The following is a 23007-nucleotide window of genomic DNA, read 5'->3' on the forward strand; positions in this document are numbered from 1 at the left end:
GGAAAGTTACCGCTGTTGCTGAGCTTCAATGGCGACACCAAGGGCGTGCTGTTGCTCTGTCTCAAGGGGGAAGGGGTCGGTGAGGTGGAGGGTTCTGGTCGGCGGAAAGGGGAACTGCGAGGAGACCCATAGCCAAGCGGCGAGGGTTTGTATCCGGAAGGCATTGCCTAGGGGGACGGTTAGTCGCCTGTATGGCCAAAGCGTTGAGAAAAGTGTGGAGATCCGAAGGGATTTAACATTGTACACTACTTGCCATTTGATGAGATATCTACCTCCTCGGATTGATATTTGGATCGAAGTGGGAAAGAAAGTATTGCAGATCGATGAGGAGGGGAAGGCGGCCTGCCCGGGCACGACGCGGGATAAAGTCAATGAAGTGGGATGATATCGGCTTCTAAATGGTTAGAGATGGTTGGGGAGGTATGAAGGCTACATATGTTAGAGCCGGGCAGATTATCGTGAATAAAGATGTGAGACGTCAAATGTGGACCGGGAGGGGAGGTATGAGTATTCGCCGTTGAATGTTGATGCTTCGCGCTTGATGGAGGTTGGACTGACGAGTCTTAGCGGAGGCTTCAGCACAAGGCGGAAAGTAAACAGTGGCGGCAGTGTCCCAGACAACGTCGCTCTTCAGCATTGGACCAATGACGTCTTCCATGCTCTATTGCGCGACAATTGAATGAATTGGCTCCAGCCCCGGTTATGACATAAGAATTTATGGCTGATAGCTTAGCCTGTGGCTCAGCTCGGTCACAAATAGGCTTTGATGGAGGCTTCAAACAGAACGACGAATCTCGTTCAGTCGAGTCCCGAACTTTACTAAAGTTAAGACCAAGGCTTAGTTTCTTTTCTAGGCATTATCCAGTTGTGACCTCGCGTACCACTGCTTTGCCTGCGCTATTAGAATGCCCTTCCCTCTTCCTGGTGTCGAAAACACACGCCCTGCCCAAGATATCTCCTTCAGCTCCCAAATCCCGAACTTCGTCATTCAGCCAGCCTCAACAATGAACCATGAGGAGTCGCCGATAATGTCCAGCTCTGCTTTTGCATATGTATAACTCATAACTCTATAAAGGTTATAGGCTTATCGCTATTAGTAGTGTCCTCTCGGCACTAGAACACGTGCTTGTATTTCATGCAGCATTCAACTTCAGTGTTCTGTTCCAACGCGAAGCGAGTGTCCAAAGACTTTGAGGCCGAAGTACTTCGTACTTCGCAGTTTCGATTGTGGACGAACAAGTATTCCCTCCTTCTCCGTCATTGTATCGATGGTCAGCCATGGAGGTGTTTTATTGGTTGGCTGCACAAAATGGGCCAGCCACATCAGTGACGCCACTGTGAAACTTTACACGCCGGGATCCCTAGGCGCCAAAAAGGGTCAAGGTTCAGGGCTAGATTGGGCCGGGCTAGAATCAAAATTATGGAGATAGAACGTGCCCATTCTTCACTGGGGATGTTCGCGGCGTCGACCGAAGCCGGATTGGGCCAATCCTCGCATCGAATCGCATGGGCGTCCACCGCCACTCACGATCCCCCCCGGTCGAATAACTGACAACAACCCTGTTCAGGGGCGCCTGTGTCCTGTGCTCCATCTGGAGCCATTTGTCCATCTGCTGCCCCTTATAAAGACGGTAATATTAACAATTATTTCGACACCCCGGGCCCCACCTCAGACAAGTCGGTATCAAATGTCGTCCAAGCAGATCATGTCTCGGTATCCGTGAGTTAGCTGGGTTTTGATCGAGTGACTTTGCGTGGCCCCCGAGCCTTTCCTACTTCGAGGTCGTCGACCCTAGCTTACTTTGTAATTGTCTTAAATTTCGCCCTGTGTGGGTGCCAGTTGTTGGCCCCTGCAACGCTCCCTGCTGCCTTTGGGAGACCTTTCCAAGCCTCCCCGGGCCGCCTTCTCCTCCCTCCCTTCTCGCGTCTTGGTCTCGGCTTTGCATCACGAAACTCCTTGCACGTTCTTTCTGTCTTTCGGTTGAGATAATTTAGCCCTCTCGTCTCGGTTGACGATCCACGGCCGATCCCGATTCGACCAAGCCTTGCCGTACGAGCCCGCTCTTTTGTGCCCCAGACCCAGACCCATGCCCACGGGAATAGCTGGGTAGTCGCCTATATACCTCGATCCGGCCTGTCGCGACACGGCAAACACAACTTAAACACGGAACCCGATAGGGCACTGCCGTTTCGACCCGCCGTATGCGAGCAGCAGCTGTCTCGTGTCTCGTCCCTACTGCGCTCTGTTCCCGTTTCCGTGCCCTCCATTAGAATAGTCGACCATAATCTGGGGGGCCCGAATCCCTTTAGCAGCAACTTATGATGGCCTCCGCCCAGACCGTTGATCCGATCTCGAGAAGCGCACCCCGAAATGTTCCCCAAGTGAACGCCAACGGGCCCTGGCCGAATCGCAGAACCTCGCTCTCTTCTTTCCCTGCGTCTCGCTCGCCCTCACAGATGTCGCATACCTCCCGCCCTTCGAGGTCGCCGCAACCGCCGCCATTGATGGAAGCCGACCGCAGCTCTAATCCGAGCTCCAAATCAAAAACCCCATCCATTGGCGTCTCGTCCCAGCACTCGTCGTTGTCCGGCTCCGGCCCGCGGCGCTACAACCCGGATGCTTTCCCGCCAAGGAAGCTTCGCTCCCAGTACCCGCGAGGGTCGACCGAGAACCACGTCGAGTATATCCTCGTCGCGTCATTCGATATCGACCGCGGTCCGGTGATGGAACACCAGTATCCCGTAGCTATCACCGGCGACGAGCACATGCTTGCAGAGCTGATGCTCCCCGACCAAGCGCACGTGCGTAATCAGGATTGGACTATATTTTTCTTGCATAAGGACACCAGTCAAGAGGAAGAGGATGAGGAGCGGCGGCAGAAGGAGCAGAGGCGCCGGAGGCGCCGGCGGAAACAAAATAGGGCCGCCGGCATAATCAGCGAAGAGGACGAGGAGGAGCTCGAGGAGGATGAGGCCAACGACCCCGATGATTGGGATGACGACGAATCGACCGATAGCGAGCCAGAAGGTGGCGAGGGACCACCGCTGATATATGTACTCAACCTCGTCAATACCAAGCAAGACAAGACCGTGAAGCGTGGTGCCATTGTCAAGGCAATGGCTATATGCACACGCCATCCGTTCTTGCATATCTACAAGGTTCGACTCCTTATCTTGCGATTTCTCTTCTTTTTAGCTCTAACCCCTATCCCAGCCACTCCCCAAAACAGAATATCTGCTAACCTACATCCGCAACCTAGCCCCTACTCCTTTTAGCGCTGGATGAGTACTTCAAGTCTCCCGTGCCCGAGACTCTTGCGATGCTCTACGATTCCGTTAATGCTATGGATCTTTCTTTAATGCCGAAGCTTAGTCTCCTGGAGAGACATCTCCTTCAAGCGAGCGACAACAAGGATTTGTTTGTGGAAAAGTTTGAGCGAATGATTCAGCTGCGGATAGCGGAAGACAGCGGAGAGCACGTGTCCGACCAGCCCTTCGATGCGAGCCGCGACCCCCCGAAGCCTCCAGGCATATCCCGCGCAGGCACGAAAGCCCATGTCGAAGGGAACTCGGCCTACTCGGTGCCACGCGATACCCACGAGTTCGAGAGTAAAGTGATGTACAAGGGCATCCCCATCCCCATCAAGGTCCCCGTCGCCGTCATGCCGGAAAGTGTGGGGGACTTCTCCTTGATCAAGTTAATTCAGACCTTCTCAACGTCGCACATAAAGCAACCGTTATCGTATTCGCCTCACGCTCACCTAACGACCAATGGCGCCAACACGCATCCTATTATTGTCCTCGTCAACGCTCTTCTTACCCAGAAGCGAGTCATCTTCTTGGGCCATAACATGCCGTCGGGCGAGGTCGCCGAAGCTGTATTAGCTGCGTGCGCGCTGGCATCCGGCGGAGTACTTCGGGGATTTACACGACACGCCTTCCCGTATACCGACCTAACGAAGATCGACGACCTACTCAACGTACCTGGATTCATCGCAGGTGTGACGAATCCGACGTTCGAACTGCATCCCGAGTGGTGGGATGTCCTATGCGACTTGTCCTCGGGCAGAATCAAGATCAGCTCCAGAATTGAGCCCGCGGCCGCTACGGAGGGTATGGTGTATTTCCAGCAGCAGAATCCTACCTACGCTTCGCTCGTGCAAGTTCACGCCTCCGGAAGTTCCTCGACGCCCGACCTTACCAACGATACGGCGTTTATAAACGACATTCTCAAGAGTATCAACGCGAGGCATGGCGAGCGCGTCATTCGGGCCAAGTGGCGGGATTGGGTCACCAAGTTTACGCGCATCGCAGCGGCGTTTGAGGAAACGGTTTACGGCGCCAGCGCCCTTTATATTGGTAGCGATGATCTTGAGGGTTCAGTCACCCCCGGCCCCCCTAACGGGCATGGCTACGTGTGGGTTGATGAGACGGCCAAGTTGAGGGAGCTCGCGGGAAATGTCACGCGTATTGAAGGGTGGAGGAATACTAGGAGCTATTATAGCTTTATTCAGGTGAGAACATTGATCCGGGAGCTATTCGGGGCGGCAATATATACCCCCGAAACAAACTCTCTCAGCTAACATCTTCTCAGGACCTCGCGCAGCTCTATACAGTGCGGCCTCTGAAGGGCCTCGACCTCCACCACATGCACGATCGGCTCCGAACCCAACGACTCACGCCGGCACAAAGCAAAGACATCTACCTCGCGTTCGCCAAGCACGTCCATTCCTACGATGAGATATGCCTCCTCCTATCCGTAGCGCCCGAATCGCACGCGGGCCTCTTCTACCTTGCGTTAGGCCTCTTCCACAAGGACAAGGAAGTGCGCGTGTGGACGACAGATCTTCTCGAACGCATAGGAGAGCACGAGGCGGGCCAGCATTGGTGGAAGTCGCTCAGTCGGTTTGAGAAGTTGGCGTTTCAGCGGATACGGAGGGAGATGGAGGCGGAGATGCGCACGAAGCTGGAGAAGGAGGGGCTGAGTACCGATGGGAGGCGGATCAGCTAAGTAGTGATGTGAGAGGGTGTTTGAACTGAAAAGAAATATACCGTAATACCCAATGTCGAAAGCAACATTATTTTTTTTTTTTCTTGTTTTTGGTCATTTACTCTGGATTTTCCGGGGTTGTTTGGGATGGTTGGGGTTTAGACGGGTGGCCTGGTGTAGATGGTTGGGATGGGTATAGGGAAACGAAGCAATGCCGGGAGGAATGGAGTGCTCTTTTTGTTCTCTCGTTATTGATGAATGATTGATGGCATCTATCACTGACGGCGTTCTTTTTGCTGCGAAACCTCTTCCTTTAAATTGCACGACATTACTTGAAGTCCTTCTATATACGTCTCAGCACCTCACGTTTTTGCTTCCTTCTACCGCGGGCCTTACTACCCACCTCTCGGAGCGAGTTCGAGCGAAATAGAGCATTGATACTCGGTAAATCTTACCCATTTTACAGACCCAGGAACTTGGCGGCGTGCTTAACATGGTCCTCTCCAAAGGTCGAGATGAAGAAGTACGAATGGTCATAACCCTGCAGTGGGCAGTTTTGTTAGCACATCCTGTCGGCGCCAAAGAGAAGGAGAGCGGGAAGGTTGGATTTTTCAGGCCGGTTACTTACGTCGTGGTAGCGGGTCTCGAGGCCCTCGATACCTGCGTCCTTGACGGCCTTTTCGAAGTTTTCGGGGAGTAGCTGCTTTTGCTTGTAGAAGTTGTCGCCGGTGCCCTTTTTTTTTGCGCAGCGCAGTTAGCCAAAGGAACAAAACGCATCCCGGTAGCCGAAACTGAAGCACATACCACGTCAATAAGACAATTCAAGGGACCCTTCCAGGTCTTCACAAGCTCCGTAGCATCATGCTTCTTCCACTCTTCCCTATCCTCGCCCAAATAGCCTGTAAAAGCCTTCTCACCCCAAGGGCAGAGCGAAGGATTCGAAATAGGCGCCCAAGCGCTGACACTCTTAAATAAGCCAGGGTTCTTCAAATACAGAGTCAAAGCTCCATGCCCGCCCATAGAATGGCCGGAGATGGACACCCGCGAGCGATCCAGCTGCTTAAACTCCCCAAAGACAAGATCTTGAAGCTCCTTCACGATGTAGGTCTCCATGTTGTAGCCCTTGTTCCAAGGTTCGCGCTTGGCGTCGATGTAGAAGGAGGCGGCGGAGCCGAAATCCCACGAGTCGTTCTCGCCAGGGAGGTCGAGACCGCGAGGAGAGGTGTCGGGCCAGAGGATGGCGAGGCCGAGGCGGGAGGCGTGGGCGTGCAAGAAGCCCTTTTCGGTGCAGTTGTCGGGTGAGCAGGTTAGGCCGGAGAGGTAGATGAGGACGGGGGCCGGGGTGGTGGGGGTTGCTTGGGCGGGGAGGAAGAGGTTGAGGGCCATGGGGGTTGTGGTTGTTGCGGAGGCGTGGGAGAGCTTGAGGAGGGTGCCTCCGAAGGTCTTGATGGTGGCATTGGTTGTGAAGGCCATTTTGATCAGTACGGTTGGATTAGGGGAGGTTTTGGTGATATTTGGAAGGAGGGGCAGGGCGATGAATTGATGATGTATTTCAAGACCCGAGGTTGTCTTCTTGTGCAATTGGGCTTCGTTGACACTAAGCTCCAAAAGATGCGAGATTCCAGAGAGTGTGTGAGGCCGGGACGAGAAAAAGATTCAGCACTTCATGGGGTAGAAGGGAGAGGAAGTTGGAGAGTTAGGAAGATCTCAAGACGTCAGTCACCAACAATAAACACTCGGCAGTTGGCTGGGGTCATGTAAGCTGCAAGTAATCATGGATGGATTTCCAGCAAGAGCCAGACCGAGACGGGGCCTCTCCTAACCAAACTGATTTGATCTCTGCTATCCCCTCACTGCTGTCAGTAGCTCTCTGGCCTCCCCCTCTTCTGGTCCTTAATACCCCACCCCCCACTCCCCACTCTCCGAGCTTAGCTCGGGATGATGAGAAAGGCGAGACGGCAGATGTTATCCAATCAAGGCGTACCTCTTGGCGTGCGGGAATAGCTACAAAAGAGAATAAAAGTGTTAAGAGAATTCCAGAAGGAGAGAGGGGGAGAGAGAATGGGAAGAATAAGAAGAACGGAGAGTTAACGGATTTGATGGTTTATACCTCGAGGTACAACGACCACAGCGACCCAAAGAAGGAATCAGCCCTGGGCTCTCCGGCTGCTCTAGGGCGGGAGCAATTAACATACCACGGCCTGCCAGTTGTAAAAGGACAAGAAGCCACTGCTAAAATATTCGCCATCCGATTTCTGACATAAAACATAAACCCTGAAATGTAAATCCGGCCGGAAGCTGACACGCCTTTGGGTCCGAATGGTTCCACTCCCCGGCCCCGACCGGATGCAGCACAAGCCGTCATGACCTCTTTACGGACCGGGAACTGGCTCGCCTGGCGCTGACCTTCCGGGCGACCCCGTGTATTATTTATTTGTTGCATTGATTCCACAAATGGAGAGCGTGGCACCTCGCACCCTCATTATTCTCATGAATGGACTTGGCGGGTTGTGGAACAAAACATGTAGTAAAACCTCATATTTTTTTTCTTTCTAACTTAAAAGCCTGAGATTCTACAATATGTTGTGTTGGAACCCCCCCAATATTGTTCTCTCTCTTTCTCTCGCCTTTCAGTATTAACCTACACGAACACCATCACTCTCAGTCCCTATCTTTCTCATTTCCCTTTTTTTACTCATAGACGAAGCAGAACGGCGACTGGCCAATTGTATCAATGAGGTCCTTAATTGGCCTTGGCTGAGCAAGAGGAGACAAGTCGAGTAGCTCCGTAATCTCAACCTCGTCGCTGGGAGGCTGGTTCATCATAGTCCCCGTACCGGCGATATTCTGACGGTTCTCGAAGTCAAGGTTCTGCCAGACAAAGTACATACGGTCGATCTGGCCATGGTGCTGGAAGAACGCCGGCTCAAGCGGCGAGAAGTAAAAATCACCACCGGGATCGCCTCCGATGGTAAAGTGGCCGCCGCCGTGGACAGCCATGCCGAGGCCCCTTGCTTCGGGGTAGCGCATATCACCCTGCATAATGGCCTGGAAGAGCTCGATGTCGGGAGAATCGGTGATGACCGTCGTTGTGTTCCGAAGCGAGGCGTTCTGTCTGCAGATGCCACCGTTCAGGTCTCGCTTGATGCAGCGCGGGTTATATTCGAGGGGGTTGGCGCGGGAGGAAGGCCCGAGGTTTACGGTGTAGTTGGAGAAGGGACCCTTCATTACGCAGCCGCCACCGCTACCGCCGCCCATACCGAAGCCGAAACCGCCTCCGAATCCACCGCCACCGCCGGCACCAGCTTCGACGGGTTCGCCATCGCTGCCGAGAGAGGTTTCGGAGCCATCGAAGAGGGGGGACTTTGCTGGGTCGTCGCAGTCAAGACCCCACTCCCAGTAAGGGAAATCACCTATTAATCGAACAAGTTAGGACATCGTATTTGGTAGTACTAATAAAATTGTTCTATATATTCTTACCGTCGTATCCACACTTGTTCCTTAGCTGCTCCTCAAAGGTATGAATGTAATACCTGTGGAAGGTGAGGAAAGTAGCCGAGTTGTGCACAAACGGCGTGAGGTTGTAGTGGAGAACGGCGAAGTCGTCAAAGGCCGTCTTGGCTCCATCGACGTCAACATACTCGCTCTCCGACTCCATGAGACACTGGACGGCGGCGACATATTTGATCCTCATCTCGGCGGGAAGGTTGCGCCTGCGTTTATAACTTGATAAGTATCGGGAATATAACGAGACAAAACCTGAAAGGAGGGAAAAACGCAAAATCTTACCATTCCTTTCGGACTCGGACGTTCTCCCTGGTGCATCCCTCTCCGGATTCGGGAAGACGAGCAAGGGCATTCTCGTAGGCTTCTTTGCTGAGAGCCTTGAGAGCTTCGCCGGAAATAAGCTCCTCCTCGGAGAACTCGTAGGTCTGAGAAGCACCTCCAGTCAGCAACGTGGTTGCCGCGAGGGCGGCCAACAGCTTTTTAACGACGGCCATGATGGCCTGGGCTCGAAATCGAAATGCGAAATCCCCCAATAGCACGCAAAATGAGCTGCTTTCTTCCTTTATTTCGGAACTCTCTTCCGCGAATGTTTCCAAGAGATATGAAGGAAAGAGAAAGGGCTAGCCAGGAGAAACAAGACGGAAAAAAATAGGAAGACGTCCGAGGTCTCGGTATAAAAGCCCCGGCTATCATGAACTCGGCCACTAGAGAAAGACTGATAATAAACATTTTTTCCCCCTTTTGTTTTCTTAGATATAATACCAAGACTTAACTAATAAGTGGTATATAGAGGCATACGTCAACTTCTGCAGGTATTTGCTAACAATCGGGAAAGCGAGCCGCCTGCTCATATACGGAAGCGGAGGACGGAAACACACACGCCAGGGGGCCCCCGGATAGAGTCACCGGCAGCGAGTCACGGAGAAAGGCAAGAGAAGTTACGCTATTGCTGCGGGAAGTTCATGTAGCTATGTCTAAAGGGCAATGAATTTACCCCCTCGGAGTGTGTTTGTTGGGTTGCCAAGTTTTCGTCTTAGTTGGAGCCAATATATCCCGGGGCACCTTTCTCTTGTTGCTTATCGCCTCTCGACTCCCCTGCCTTTCCTCAGGCTCGGCGCCAGTGTGTGCCATTTCGTACGCTGTACAATTTTGTTATTTGTCTTGGTGAAGGTGTATTTCATTTCTAGTTAGGACTTGTCCTTGCCAGTGGAACTGGCTCAAGAAATCAGTAGACGTGACGCAAATGAGAGGCGTAGTTATATTAGGCGAAAGGCCGTGTAAGTGGCGGAATGGAACCGAGACGGAGCGGATTGCGGGTTGATCAATTTCGTAGTCAGAACAAACGAATAGACCAAATCAATAGACCTTCACCTACATTAGAGCCGTCAGCAGGAAATACCAAATCCCCTGTTGGTCGAAGGCTTTATTCAAAAGGGAAGTGGCAGGAAAGTGCCGTCTTTTTCTTCCGCCTTTTTCTATGATTTTCCGAAGGTTCGCATCGTGACCAGCGATTCCTTTGTTAATATCGGCAGAGGTCGCCCAGTGTTTTCTTCTTCCTTTTATTCATTCTTAGATCCCTCAAACTGTGCCCAGCGTATCCGTATTCTTTCTCTATGCAATGCTCGTACGAAGTATGAGCAAGTTTAATAAAGATTCATGTAATTAAGGGCAAAGAACTCCATTAAGTGCAAAGAACTCCAGGATTTCAAGTCTAGTCCGAGGCTTGGCACATCTACCATGACCGAGTCACCAAGGCTCGGGATGTGACCGTAAGTGTGGAGGATGGAGGAGGCCCAAACGCAAGAAATTGATGCTCAAGCTTGTTAGTAGCCTCCTCAAGGCAGCAAGATACCATTAATGGAATTATGTATTACTTCAAGGATGGTCGTGGGCGGATCGGTTCGGCAGACAAACCGTTGCAAACAGAACCTTTATCGAAGGTCAGAGCAAAGAAAGAGAACGAAAACAAATATTCTCAGTGCTTCACCCCCGAGACAGAACGTCAGGTAATGCCGATTTTCCCAATCAGCCCTACTTCATATGCCTTCGATCAAGGTACCGTAAATTGACAATGGCCCGCTAGGCTGTTCCAAGGCAAAGAGATCTGATTTTACCAATATTGATCGGTATTATAGAACCCTTCCTAACGAGCTCGATGGATCTTCTAGGACGCCCCAGTTGGCTTCGGAGAATGCGGCTGGCGAAGATGTTGAAAGGCGACCACTCGTTCTCGCAATTCCGAGAAGAAGCGGCGTGCTGTACTGCATCATGTAAATCTACAATGAACAAAGACCCGAGTAACCTTGATGGAGGTTAATGGAAAGAAAGGAAGGCCGAAAGAATCCTCAAGTTTCAATGACGGGATGAACTGCCAGATTAAAGGCAATATAGCGCTTATGAGCTACACAGCAGGGCAAGACCAATAGCGAATCACTGGGTAAAATGGCTGGCAGCAGAGCCCCACGTTTGGACGATCCGAGTAAATCACCTATATCACCCCAAGTCACCGTGTTGGTCCCAGGTGCTATAGCGGCTGAATAGGTTCGCCGTTGCTCACGAAAAAAAAAAGGAACTGGGCAACCGCTGGCCTCGTCGATCTAGACGGTTCCTCAAAAACGGGCCAAATAACGATCGGTACCGGCTTCGTATACTGCTGGCCTTCGACTCCTTCAGAATATCAGACCAGAGGACAAACTACTCGCGGAAATGGTACGGGCTTAGTGAAAAGGCTCTGTTTTAGTGACGCAAGTGTGCTCGGCTGTCGGATATCTTCTTAATAAATACACTGCCTCCATTCGCTGGGTGCGTAATATGGGTCTGGAACTGGAGTAGAAGCAGCACGAGAGAAACATAAAGGTTTCGTTGCTTCCTCCACCTTTAACAACCCCGCCTTCGCCCTTCGATCCAGCAACGTCCAGTTGTGGAAAAGTCGGCTCCATCGAAGCGAGGGCCCGGCGCGAGATGAATGGTCTCGCTCCACTACACAATGAAAATGGTTGACTTTCTCTTCACGGCATAATCCTGCCAAGTGAATGAGTGCGACGACACATTTAGATTGTTCCCAAGGGAGGATCGATGTAAAGAAAGAAGTTCATAAGCTTCTATGTGTGGCCCAGTTGCACAACTACCATTAGCGGCCCAGCGTATTGATACTGGTTGTCATAATCGTTTTCTCATTGAGGTCTTCACATTTATCCCTTTTGCTTGGTTTGAACCACACTTCACCCTCTACTGGAGAAGTTCCTCGCAGGTCCAATCTTCGTAGCTGTCCGGCCGATTAGTATGGATCACACTTTCGAGGGTACAGTCCTCCATTGAAAAAGGGGGGGGGAGACTCACTATCCATCGGGAAGGTACCTCCTCACGATGAGCGGAATCTTCTTCTCCTTGAGTTCCTTGATGGCAATTTGCAGCGGGTCGGTCTCGCCTTCGAGATCAACTAGCACGGGCGCATTCATGCTACCCAAAACCCCAGTTAGATTTGGCGCTGGGAAAGGAAAGGAAAGGGGAGAAAAAGAAAAATTCTCCCATTGCGCTCTGCTCCGCAGCGCAACATCGACGGCTCACCTAATCTGAAGCGCCCTTGTGCCTAGAATCCTAGCCCTCTCATACTTGGTCATGTATGGTGTTGTAGTACGTTCCTCATTGGGAATCCTTCGCTCCTTCATGGACTTGGGTCCATTCTTGCCTTGAGCCGCCGCCGCCACATCGCCCGTGACGACGACATTATCTTGTTCATCGATATTGTTGGTCTTGTCGGCCTCGCCCTCGTCTGCTACCTCTTCCTCCCAGTACTCGCCGCCCTCCTCCTCCTCGTACATAGGCTCGTCCCTATCGCAAAGTTAGCCTGTCTATAGCTCGACGCGACGTGATGCGCAAGGTGGGAGGGGCGGCGTAGCCTGTGGCGAGGCTTGGGGAGAGACGCACATTCCCCCATCGACATCGTCGCCAAAGTCAGACATTTTGTCTCAAATATTCTGCGGATCAAGGATAAAGTTGAGAATGAATTCCTTTGTTCGATCGAGCTGTACAAATTCTAGTAATGGCGAGATGGAGAGGTGGAGTTGGAGAAGTTTTAAGAATGACCGTCGTTTCGCTTCGTGACACTGATGGATCAACAAAAAATTGTCCTGCCGTTCTAGAATATGCTGATAAGCCTTATCAGTTTCTCCGGATATCTGCCAGAATTGGAACATGAACGACATCACAAGCAAGCTCCCGCCTTCTGCGCATCCTGGAATGCACTAGTCCTAATACGTCGAGGTACACTTTAATCCTTGGTCTTTGTCCCCCACCATTTTTACACGCACACACAGAAAATCACAGAAAAAGTCCTTCACCGCCCAAAAATTTCTGCCGCATGTCTCAATCCTCGATTGCCGCTAGAGCATGTAGCATTCCAGACAGGCGTCTACGATTTCTTTTGTCTCCGAGTCAAAGGTTGCTCCGATTTCAACTCCAAACATCCCACACCTCTTCAATTTGTTTTCAGTTACTCATATTACGATTGGGCAAGATGCCTCCCAAGCGAGGTCTCCCCAGTGAGACTTCGTCCGACATCAATGAGCCACCTGCCAAAAGACCGGACAATTCTCACTCGGCCAGTAAGTTTATGTTCTGGCCCCCTCTCCTCTGTACAGGCCTTGATGTCTTCTTCCCTTTGCCCCAATCTTCTATCTTCCGTCACTGCCAGCTTGTTTCGATCCTCCCTCCTTATATATGTACACCTTGGACAGTCTTCGCTCTAACCTGAGCCATCTTAGTTCTCTCACCGCCCTCGAGCTTAAAGAGCGACGATAAAAAGTACACCTGCGAGTTCCCGGGATGTACAAAGGCATTTAATCGACCCTCGAGATTGACGGCCCACCAACGATCCCATACCGGAGAACGACCTTTCATATGCCAGGTGGATGGCTGCGACAAGTCGTACATGGAGGAGAAACATCTCCAGCAACATATCAAGGGAACCCACGAGGATTACCGTCCTTTCGTTTGCTCCCATTGCGGAAAATCCTTTGGTACGAGCACTCGTCTTCAACGCCACGAGGCCATCCATGCTCGCCGCGACAACCAGCTCCGGTGCTCTGAGTTCCCCCCTTGCGACCGACTCTTCAAGCAGCAATCTGCCCTAGAACGCCACATTCGAAGCGACCATCTAGGCTTGAAGCCATACGTCTGCAAGGAACCCGATTGCGACGCTTCATACGATTCGGCGGGCGCTCTCCGGAACCATATGAACCGAGAGCATGCAGAGAACAAGTTTTGGTGTGAAGAGTGCCCACGGCCCCCGGGTACGGCCCCGACTGTCGGTTTCACGAGCAAATCGCTGCTTCAGGCTCACATGCGTAATGAGCATATGAACTGTATCTTCTGTGCCTTCAGGTGCAATTCCAAATACGATTTGAACAGGCATATCGAAGTCCACCACAGCGGGATGACGGCCGACGATAGGAAGAATTTCGAGTGCACCTGGGAGGGTTGCGACAAGAGGTTCACCAAGAGGTCTAACCTCAACGTCCATGTTCGCGTGGCCCATGAGGGCCTCCGGTTCACCTGTGGACGCGTGGACCTTACTAAATCCGACGGTCTTGAGCAGTGGCCGATCCAAGCTGGGTGCGGTCGTGATTTCGCCAGCAAGGCCAACCTCGAGGATCATGTGAGGCACGTCCATCTTGGCTTGGAACGTCAGCAGCGACCTTGCCGGCGTGCTGAAGCAATCATGACCGCCCCTACGGATTTCTTGGACGAACTGTCGGGAGCTACAGATGCCGAGAGGCGAAGCCTTGAGTGCACTTATCCTGGCTGCACACAGAGGTTCATTCGATATCATGATCTCCAACTTCACCTGCCAAGTCATGATGTACCTGAAATTAATGTTATGCCGGAAGTTCAAACCATTGAAACCGTCCAAGATGCAGTCGCTGTCATTCAAAACGTGGCCATGGATTTCCACCAGCCTATTCCTACAGACGCCGTCGATATGTTGAACGTGCCCGCTATACCCATGGACCCTGTCGTCCATAACGCCCCGGACGTCCCCATCGACCCCGCTCTCGACTTGTTCGACTGGCCCATCAATGACTTCACCATCAATCAGATGCAAAACGAACAGGCCAACGAGCACTTCCACCAGCAGTTTACGAACGAGGAGTTCACCCATCACTTCAACCCTATTGCCAACCATAACGAGCAATTGCCAAGACAGGAACAGCAAGTCGACGCTTAGGGGCTCGACGGCGTTCTTGAAGCGTATAATGGATTGGACATGTTCGCTGCTTATATTCCGGACCCCTGGCCGTTCCACACCCCTTGACGCCGGAACCACTGGCGGTGATATTTTTCACATGTTTTTTTCTACGGAATTTCCTTTTGCTGTCGGCTAGGATACGAGCATGGGCGGATGGATATAAAAAAAAAAAAGGGGGGGGGGGGCAAATATGCGGCCATCTACGGTCCAGAGCATAGAAACTAGATTTTGATACCCGGCTACTGGCCACAGTTCTCACGATATTTACGAATGAAACGAAACTAAAAAGAAAACGATAAAAAAAGCATGAGATCGTCCATTAAACTCGAGAAATTGGGTTGCCAATGTTCCTCTACTTTCGGTCCATTTATGATGGTATTCTCTAGGTCGACGCCAGGCCGTCTAAGACTCTCACGAGTGAGATCTGGCGCTGGCGGTGTTCTAAGGCATGCCAGATGAAATAACATACGTCGTCACCAACACGCCCTGAGCATAGCATCCACAAATTTGCCAAAGAGCTAGCTAGTTCCGCGGCCAGAAAACCATAATTCTATTGTAGTGAGCCTCGAACTAGAACCATAAATCATGAATGAAGAAAAAAGTCGTCAATGCTAAGAAGCCGGTCTCAACGCCAAAACCGTAATGCCATCTAGCCAACACCTTTCCTTGACCTGAGTACCAAAAGCAGGCAGAATAACAGCGAACGCATAAATCCCAGTGCTATACCATACCATAACACCTAGCAAAGCCATAAAAGACAAAATCAATAGCCCTCAAAACTCTAACATGATAGCGAAGGGGGAAATGTGAACGCGCAGAGGCCGCTCGCTAGACCGCTGTAATGCTGTCATCAACAACAAGTCAATCTCTCCGAGAGGAAAACACCCTCTCAATGGTCCTCCACAAGGGCACCACTCAAGCCCAGAATAACCATGCCCAAAAACGCAAAGAAGATGGACAAATTCCGATTATGATTCAAGCTCAAGCTCTCCACAAAGAGCTGCAACGCCACGCTCACCATGATACCCGCGGTGACGGCGAACAAGCCGCCGTACACAGCCGCATTGGGAGTCATGTGCGTCCTATGCACGAGGCTGAACCACAGCGCAGCCACGGTGGCGCCGAGGGGTTGGCTAAGACCGCCGAGGAGGGAAGCCCAGAGCATGGCTTTGAAGCGGCTCCCGAGAGCCATATAGAGGGGTAGAGCAATAGTGAAACCCTCGCTGATGTTATGGACGAAGAGGGCCATGAAGACGTTAAAGCCGAGGGTGGGGTTCGCGTGGTTGGTTGCGAAGGTGATGAAGCCCTCAGGGAACTTGTGGAGAGCAATGGCGATGGAGGTCTGAAGGCCGATGGCGAGGAAGGCGTTGGTGGGTACATGATGGTGGTGCTGGGCCTCGAGATCTTCCTCAACGGGGGTTTCGGCGACATAGTACTCTTCTTCTTCGTCGATATCAGTGTCCCGCGACTGGGGCGGGCTTGTCCGGTGAGATGGGCTAATCAACGACGAAGCTGTGGATTCCTGCTCTCGGCCGTGCCAAAGGCCTCCCCGGTGGTGGCCTGGATAGTGGGATGTCGAGGGCGTCCGCAGCAAGCTTATCCTGCGAGTTGAGCTTGGCGCACGGGCTTGCAGGTGTTTATAGCACTCTTGCCCGCAGGGGTCAGAGTAGCCGTAGCAAGGTCCCGTTTCGTCACACCGCCCCTTGAGATCCTTGACGAAAGACATGACCCGCTCCTGGACCTGTACCATCGGTAGTCTCCTGCCCTCAGTTTCGTAGGCTGGTGCAGTGCTTCTTCGCGATTGTTTCAGATCAAGGGGACGCCGAGGTTGATGGTGGCTCTCGTGATGATTATGGCGATGCAGGTGGCCGTTGCCGTTTATGTGGGTGTCGGGTACAAGCAATGGAGTAGATTCATCGGAAGCCGGCAGCGGAAGAGTGGCGGCATCCTCAGGTATTGTGGTGGGTGCCTCGGGAAGGGGTTGGCTTCGCGGTAGAGGTAGAGAATGGGATAACTTGCTCGCTGGACTAGGCGAACGGGAATGAGAATGACCGTGCGAGTCCAAAGTCTGAGGTCCGTCATGGTGATGATCGCAATCGACAACGTGAGAGGGCATGAATCGATGTAGAAACCGGGAGACGAGCTGTATTCCTAAGAAGCCGCACGCGAACCACACAACCATCAAGGCCCCGGCGGATTGGCTGCCGAAGCCGGCGTCGATGAAATATTGTTTCGAACTCGGGAGCATATTGTACAGGGAAGAGAAGAGCTGTTGAGCAACAAAAGGGGGTTAGAATTTGTGACACAGGAGCGCCTCGCGACATCTTTCGAGGACGAAGCTAGAGTATGGTCTACTCACCATGACACCAAAGCTCAAGCTTAATGAACTGGCAAGGAACACGCTGCTCTGGTTTATGCTGAAGTTTCTCTTGCCCGGCAGCAGCCGGATCAGTAGATCGACGCATATTACGCTGGAACCGAGGACGCAAGCTATTCGACGGGAACGGCCTCAGTTAGCCTCGAGAAACAAGATAGCCTTGGACGGGGAAGCTCAGGCATTGAAAGGCCCGGCTAGCTACTTACCTGCGCCGCTCACGAAGCATAAAATCCACCCGCGGGTGTCATTGTCAACGGCTGCCCACGACATCATGGGCGAACGTTGCTGGTGCGCGGGTTGAAGTGGTAGTCACAAGAGGACGCCCTCAACAGTATGTATGAGGAGGAATGGAGTGATTTTACGAGTCGTCGTTCAATAAGGGGAAGGCGGTGGCGATTAATATTATAAGTTGGAACAACGAACTAGTGTGGGGGTTTAAACCACTCTGGGATGGCTGGAATGCTACGACCCCACGTTCGGGGAAGAAGAAGCGTAGAAGTAACGATCTGAGTCAGAAAAGAAAGAGGGGATAGTTCGGGTGTTACAAAGTAGGACAAGGTCAATATAACTTCTGATTATCAAGCGTAACGTCTCGGGGACTGTGTTGGGTTGTGGAAAAGGCTCGGGGAACAACGACGACATGGGAAGCGAGATAATTTGGGTCTTCGGCGATGCTTCTCACCAGGGTCCCAATGATAGGGCTGGGGGTTGGGGCTGGTGGCAGCCCAAAGTTGCAAGTCCAATGCATTCAGCTCCACGCCGCACAGATGATGCCTCTTCCGATGTTGGTTGTTCTCGGTCTGACACCACGGGCCGTCACGAGCCTCAGTCGCAGAAACGATGGAAAGAGTTATCCAAAGTCGCTGCCTGCTGGATGAAGTACGTGAGTAGTACTTGCTTCGTTTTTTGTCATCCCCGAAGCCATCAAGGTGCTCGTTGCCCCACTACAAAGTCGCACTAGTGTCGTCACCTGCTGCGTGAAGATCAGCAAACTGCAAGTGGAACCGGGTTTTGAGTTGCGAAAACAATGAAACACATGTCATGGGAAGAAAGGGGACCTCAACATCCATCCATGTCCTTAGAGTAAAGATAAAGGACTCGATCCTCTTGCAATTGCATAAACGCTAAGAAAGAGCTGGGCTGGAGGAAGCTATGCGGACTCGTGGCTTTGTCTTCTCGGCAGGGCTGACGACAGCATCAGATAAACTCTGGTTAATCCACTTCCACTGTTCCCAATTTTTTTTCCCCTTTTTGGATGCACCAATGCCAGCCAGCTAATTACAAAGTAGTAGTATGCTCCCTGGCTCACACTGATCATAGCTTACACCTCACCCGCACTCGCGGAAAGAACCCGCCAGACAACTGTAGCACAGTGTAACTAGCCCGCCTGGAATGTGGAGACCCTTGTATTTCTTCCAAAGCTTTGCTCCAGAGCCAACCCCGATTTGAAGGGCCAGACATAGGACCCACTAAAAATTCTATTTTTCACCCGTCGCGACTCCCGTTTGTACGCCCACGACCTCTCCTTGTGTGCTTCAGGGTACCTCAATTCCTCGCATTCTCAACCACCGACTCAAAGAGTACGAAAACGAAAATGTCCAAGGCTACCAGTATAGCTCTCGTCGCCCTCGGAGCCGGCGGTGGCGCTGCCGTGACAGCAGCAGCCCTCCACGCGTTCCGCTCTGACAGCAAGGCCTACACAAGCATAAACCCATCGACATCATCCTCAAGCACCACCACCACGACCATCACCCCGTCTCAACCCCCCGTCGTCATCCCAGCGAGCCAGATCTTCTCCCCCCCTTCTTCCGCCGGCTCCTCCACCACCGCCGTCACCGCCCCCTCCCCCGTCAACCCAGCCGGCCTCTTCGAATACGGCTTCCCAGGCCCCGTCTCCGACATCGCTACGCGAGCGGCCTTCATCTCCGCCTACGACCGACGCACGCGTAACCCGCACTGGGTCGTCGAACACATCACGCCCGCCTCTCTCGCCATCCGTGACGGCGACCGCAAGAACAGCACCTTCATCGAGGATGACTCAATTCCCGCCAAGTTCCGCGCTTTGCTGAAGGACTACTTCCGTAGTGGCTACGATCGCGGCCATCAGGTCCCCGCCGCCGACGCGCGGTGGGACCAGAAGGCCATGGATGAGACTTTCTACCTTAGCAACATGTGTCCCCAGGTCGGTGAGGGCTTCAATAGGGATTACTGGGCGCATTTTGAGGACTTCTGCAGGAGGCTTACGAATCGGTATCCCTCCGTGCGCATCGTCACAGGTCCTCTTTACCTACCTCGCAAGGATCCCACCGATGGAAAGTGGTACGTCAAGTACGAGGTCATCGGGAACCCCGCCAATGTCGCCGTGCCTACACACTTCTACAAGGTCATCTTAGCCGAGGATGGCAAGACCAATGGCAACGTTGCCATTGGGGCGTTTGTCATGCCGAACGCGCCGATCCCTAACGAGAAACCCCTTGTTGATTTCGAGGTCCCTCTGGAGGCTATTGAACGTGCGAGCGGTCTAGAGTTTGCTGCGAAGTTACCCGTGCAGAGGAGGAGGAGGCTTTGTGCCGAGGGCGATTGCTCCATTATTGTCAGGGAGTTTGCGGATAAGAATAGGAAGGCTCTGCCTCCTCCGAGGAAGTAAAATAGAGGGTTGCCAGGGAAGGTTGGCTGACACCATCGTTTTGGAAGGCGTTTCGCTTCTATTTGCTTGAGCGACGTCCCGAGTAGATAGTAGCAGGCTTGTAGCATTAGCGTGTAGCACCGGAGATCTTGCATTGTAGCATATTGTACAGGTTGGGGTTGTATCTACCCAGGCAATTATTTGGCCATTTCATTTCCTCTTGTTTACATCATATATTGATCGATCAACACGTTTCCCGCAGCCCATTTTGCGGTTAGGCCTCACATTATTATACAAGACGGCGTTGAGCAAAGGAGGATAAAGACGTTCCATATACGAAGTAGTCCGAAACTAGGTTCCCCCTCACTGAACTACCTGGTCGTTTTGCTGCTCCCATGCCTGGGGATGTCATATCAACGCCACACGCCAAAAACAAATCCCATTTTGGGAGCAATCTCGACCAAAAAGGCGAGATCCCAACGTTCCAGTATAACCGTTAAAAAAAACCGGAGGTAACTTCTCCTTTTCGTCGAGGTCCTCATAATTTATCGCGCCCTCGTATAGTTTCCGCGAACCTGCTCCATACGTAGGCTCTCCTCCTGACTAGGCAAGGGAGCCCTCCTCCGATTCGCGTCGTTGGCGTCTAGGTCCATAGGCGTCGAACTGGGCGGCGGAGGTGGAGGAGGAATAGGGAAACCGGGAGGAGGGAGCATGCCAGGGGGCAAAAGGCCCGGAAGGGGGGGAGGTGGAAGCTGTACACCCGCCTTCTGCATAATCTCAGCGATCTTAGAGATATCAGCTGGATTGCTGGGATCAAGGCCAGCGAGACCGGCTGGCAGGGGAGGAGGGGGTGCTCCACCGAGTCCGGGAAGGGGGATGGGAGGAGGCGGAACAACGCCGGGTATCATAGGGGGTGGGATGGGCATAGAAGTCGATGGCGTGGAGCCGTGGAGAGGAAGGCCGGGAATGCCAGGGAACGAAGGAGCTTGCTGCTTGATGGGCATCTTCTGGTCGACAAGGCCCTCCATCTCATCTTCGATCTCGCGCTCCTCCTCCTCTTGGCGCTGTTGGCGACCGCCACGACGATCCCATGTTCCTTGCGCGACAGCAGCGGCTTCTCCAATGTGGTATTTATCTTGAAAGAAATCGGTGTCTCCGGGTCTGGGACGGGACCAGAAGCGGGTGAGACGGTCGTTGGATCCAGAGGCAAGAATATGACCCAAGGGATGCCAATCCAAGGACCAGATGGCGAAATCGTGAGCATATGACACTTTGTGGGCGGGATAGATAGTCTGCGCAGGGCAAGACTCGGGATCGGCGCTGTCATAAGGGGCCACTGTCATGGGGTGCCCAGGGGGCGGATTGGGTTCGTCAAGAAGGTAGTGGAAAAGCGAGCCATCGTGGCCGCCAGTGCTCAGGAAGTTGGGATGGATTGGGTGCCAGGTCAGGGTGGAAATATCCTTCTCGTGTCCCTTTAGGAGGCAGATGTCTCGCATCATTCTCAGATCAAACACGCGAGCGGTCTGGTCCCTTGCCGATGTGGCAAGACAGAAGCCTCGAATGCGCTCGAATAATGTCTTCGTAATGGTATTCTTGTGGCCGTGGAGGGTTGTCAAGCAGCGGGCATTTCTGGGGTCCCAAAGCTTCACGAGATGGTCCTTCGATCCAGAGACGAGGAGGCCCTTCGTCGGGTGCCAATCACAGCTCTTGACGTCCCAACCGTGGCTCTTGAGCACACTCTCCTCGACACCGCCGGCAAAGTCGAAAATCTTCAGAGTAGAATCATCGCTGGCCGTTACAAATTTGTTGTCGGCGGGACTGAAGGCGATATCACGGACGGGATCGCTATGGGCGGTGATGCTTTCAAGGTTATTAAAGTTGGGCTGCCAGTATTTGACGATACCGTCGTGGTCTCCAGACACAAGCCAGTCATCGTTGTGGGAGTAGCAGAGAGCGCGGATAGCAGAGTCATGAGCTTGCATGATGGTCTCAAAGTTGAAACCCGTACCATTCCACAAGGTGAACTCGCCGCTGCTCGAGGCCGTGAGGAGCCTTCTGCCCTCGGGTGTCCATCGGACAACATTGACGGGATGTTTGACTTTGTTCAACGAGGTGTGAAGGTGCTTCGCTGGAATTGAGGCAGCCGCTCTAGCGGGTCTCGCGGCGGGTGGTTCGAGCTGATGAATTCGGTTAGTGAGCTGGCGCATGATGCGTCGATAGCAAGAGGGCAGGATGGAACATACATCAACAATGTAGCTTGGGCTAGGCCTCTCGCGCTCCCCGAAATACGAGCCATTTGGCTTCAGAGCCCGATTTTGGACCCAGTGGCTGAGCGTTGAGCCGTAATCAGTGACAGGGCCTGTGTTCTCCATGTTTAGTGAACCGGCATGACGAGGGATCAATGGATAAACATTTGATGATGACGACGACGATGGCTATGATGAGCGATCGAGGAATGAAATACTGTGGTAAAGGGAAGCAGAAGTGGATGTGGGAAACAGGAAACATACGACGACCTCTGGCCCTCATGAAGCTGCCTTCGTGGCCACCACCACCACCACCACCGCCGCCATGGCCATGATCGCCGCGTGCATCATAAGCCATGGTGGTAGAGGCAATCCTGAGACTGAATATGAACGATTATAAGGGATACTTATCACCTTAGCTTAGAGAATGTGAGATGGATAAGATTTCCTCCTCTAAGCAAAGGGAGAATCTCAAAGGCAGAGTTCCAGTGGTTGTTGGATGAAACTCATCCTTTGGCTTTGGATCCCTAGGTTCCAAGGTCCTGGAATGAGACAAGGTGAGTGTGGTTGCCAGGCTAATTGAGAGATTCCGCGGTTTGGTAATTGCTTGTCGGGAGTCGATGTTGCGTCGATGAGTTGGGGCCCTGCATCAAATGTTGAAGCTCTCTAGATTCCTCGCGTCGTCAAACCTGGATCGCGACTCTCTGAGAAGGCCCCATCTGCATGCCAAATTGCACTGGGTACTTGGTACACTAGTCACGTGATAGAGACGGTTCCATGACAGTTATCGTCCCTGTGGATTTCTGGATAGCGATGTACCTAAGTACCTCTGCAGCCCAAAGGCGCTAATCCAATTCTGTCTTGATACATATTGAAGTACTTCGTATTCTGTCTGTGCTGTTCTGGAAATCACAGCATCCTGACATGTGATATTACTCTCGTCCATGATAGCAGCCAGTAGCTTCGTGAGCGTCAATTGACGAATAGGTCTTGGAACCTACCCGAGCTAGTTGC

The 23007-nt window shown here is 52.5% G+C and overlaps 8 protein-coding genes and 1 pseudogene across 8 annotated transcripts; 3 read left to right on the forward strand and 6 right to left on the reverse strand.

Annotated features, from left to right (window-relative positions):
- Window positions 1-6: 6 nt before the first annotated feature.
- SAPIO_CDS5811 (uncharacterized protein) lies at window positions 7-658 on the reverse strand (the record flags this gene model as incomplete). The annotated part of the gene is made up of 2 exons (XM_016788062.1): window positions 7-167; window positions 559-658. The coding sequence occupies 2 exons, from the start codon at window positions 656-658 to the stop codon at window positions 7-9; spliced, it is 261 nt and encodes an 86-aa protein (XP_016642378.1).
- Window positions 659-2322: 1664 nt separating this feature from the next.
- Window positions 2323-5011, forward strand: SAPIO_CDS5812 (Protein mesA; the record flags this gene model as incomplete). The annotated part of the gene is made up of 3 exons (XM_016788063.1): window positions 2323-3159; window positions 3261-4514; window positions 4595-5011. The coding sequence occupies 3 exons, from the start codon at window positions 2323-2325 to the stop codon at window positions 5009-5011; spliced, it is 2508 nt and encodes an 835-aa protein (XP_016642379.1).
- A 439-nt stretch (window positions 5012-5450) lies between these two features.
- On the reverse strand, window positions 5451-6463 carry SAPIO_CDS5813 (S-formylglutathione hydrolase; the record flags this gene model as incomplete). Its single annotated transcript, XM_016788064.1, has 3 exons — window positions 5451-5531; window positions 5619-5723; window positions 5795-6463. 3 exons carry the CDS (start codon window positions 6461-6463, stop codon window positions 5451-5453), a joined length of 855 nt encoding a protein of 284 aa, XP_016642380.1.
- A 1218-nt stretch (window positions 6464-7681) lies between these two features.
- Window positions 7682-8991, reverse strand: SAPIO_CDS5814 (putative tyrosinase central domain-containing protein; the record flags this gene model as incomplete). Its single annotated transcript, XM_016788065.1, has 3 exons — window positions 7682-8403; window positions 8471-8703; window positions 8780-8991. The coding sequence occupies 3 exons, from the start codon at window positions 8989-8991 to the stop codon at window positions 7682-7684; spliced, it is 1167 nt and encodes a 388-aa protein (XP_016642381.1).
- A 2734-nt stretch (window positions 8992-11725) lies between these two features.
- SAPIO_CDS5815 (DNA-directed RNA polymerase) lies at window positions 11726-12459 on the reverse strand (the record flags this gene model as incomplete). The annotated part of the gene is made up of 4 exons (XM_016788066.1): window positions 11726-11762; window positions 11837-11956; window positions 12065-12328; window positions 12425-12459. 4 exons carry the CDS (start codon window positions 12457-12459, stop codon window positions 11726-11728), a joined length of 456 nt encoding a protein of 151 aa, XP_016642382.1.
- Window positions 12460-13013: 554 nt separating this feature from the next.
- On the forward strand, window positions 13014-14723 carry SAPIO_CDS5816 (Uncharacterized protein; the record flags this gene model as incomplete). The annotated part of the gene is made up of 2 exons (XM_016788067.1): window positions 13014-13101; window positions 13261-14723. The coding sequence occupies 2 exons, from the start codon at window positions 13014-13016 to the stop codon at window positions 14721-14723; spliced, it is 1551 nt and encodes a 516-aa protein (XP_016642383.1).
- A 910-nt stretch (window positions 14724-15633) lies between these two features.
- SAPIO_CDS5817 (ZIP Zinc transporter) lies at window positions 15634-17391 on the reverse strand (the record flags this gene model as incomplete). The annotated part of the gene is made up of 3 exons (XM_016788068.1): window positions 15634-17013; window positions 17104-17234; window positions 17328-17391. The coding sequence occupies 3 exons, from the start codon at window positions 17389-17391 to the stop codon at window positions 15634-15636; spliced, it is 1575 nt and encodes a 524-aa protein (XP_016642384.1).
- Window positions 17392-18715: 1324 nt separating this feature from the next.
- Window positions 18716-19768, forward strand: SAPIO_CDS5818 (annotated as a pseudogene; the record flags this gene model as incomplete).
- A 524-nt stretch (window positions 19769-20292) lies between these two features.
- On the reverse strand, window positions 20293-22351 carry SAPIO_CDS5819 (Polyadenylation factor subunit 2; the record flags this gene model as incomplete). Its single annotated transcript, XM_016788069.1, has 3 exons — window positions 20293-21924; window positions 21991-22106; window positions 22159-22351. 3 exons carry the CDS (start codon window positions 22349-22351, stop codon window positions 20293-20295), a joined length of 1941 nt encoding a protein of 646 aa, XP_016642385.1.
- Window positions 22352-23007: the final 656 nt, after the last annotated feature.

The sequence above is a fragment of the Scedosporium apiospermum genome (assembly GCF_000732125.1).
Source record: "Scedosporium apiospermum strain IHEM 14462 chromosome Unknown SEQ_SAPIO_0099, whole genome shotgun sequence".
In the NCBI taxonomy this organism is placed as follows: domain Eukaryota; kingdom Fungi; phylum Ascomycota; class Sordariomycetes; order Microascales; family Microascaceae; genus Scedosporium; species Scedosporium apiospermum.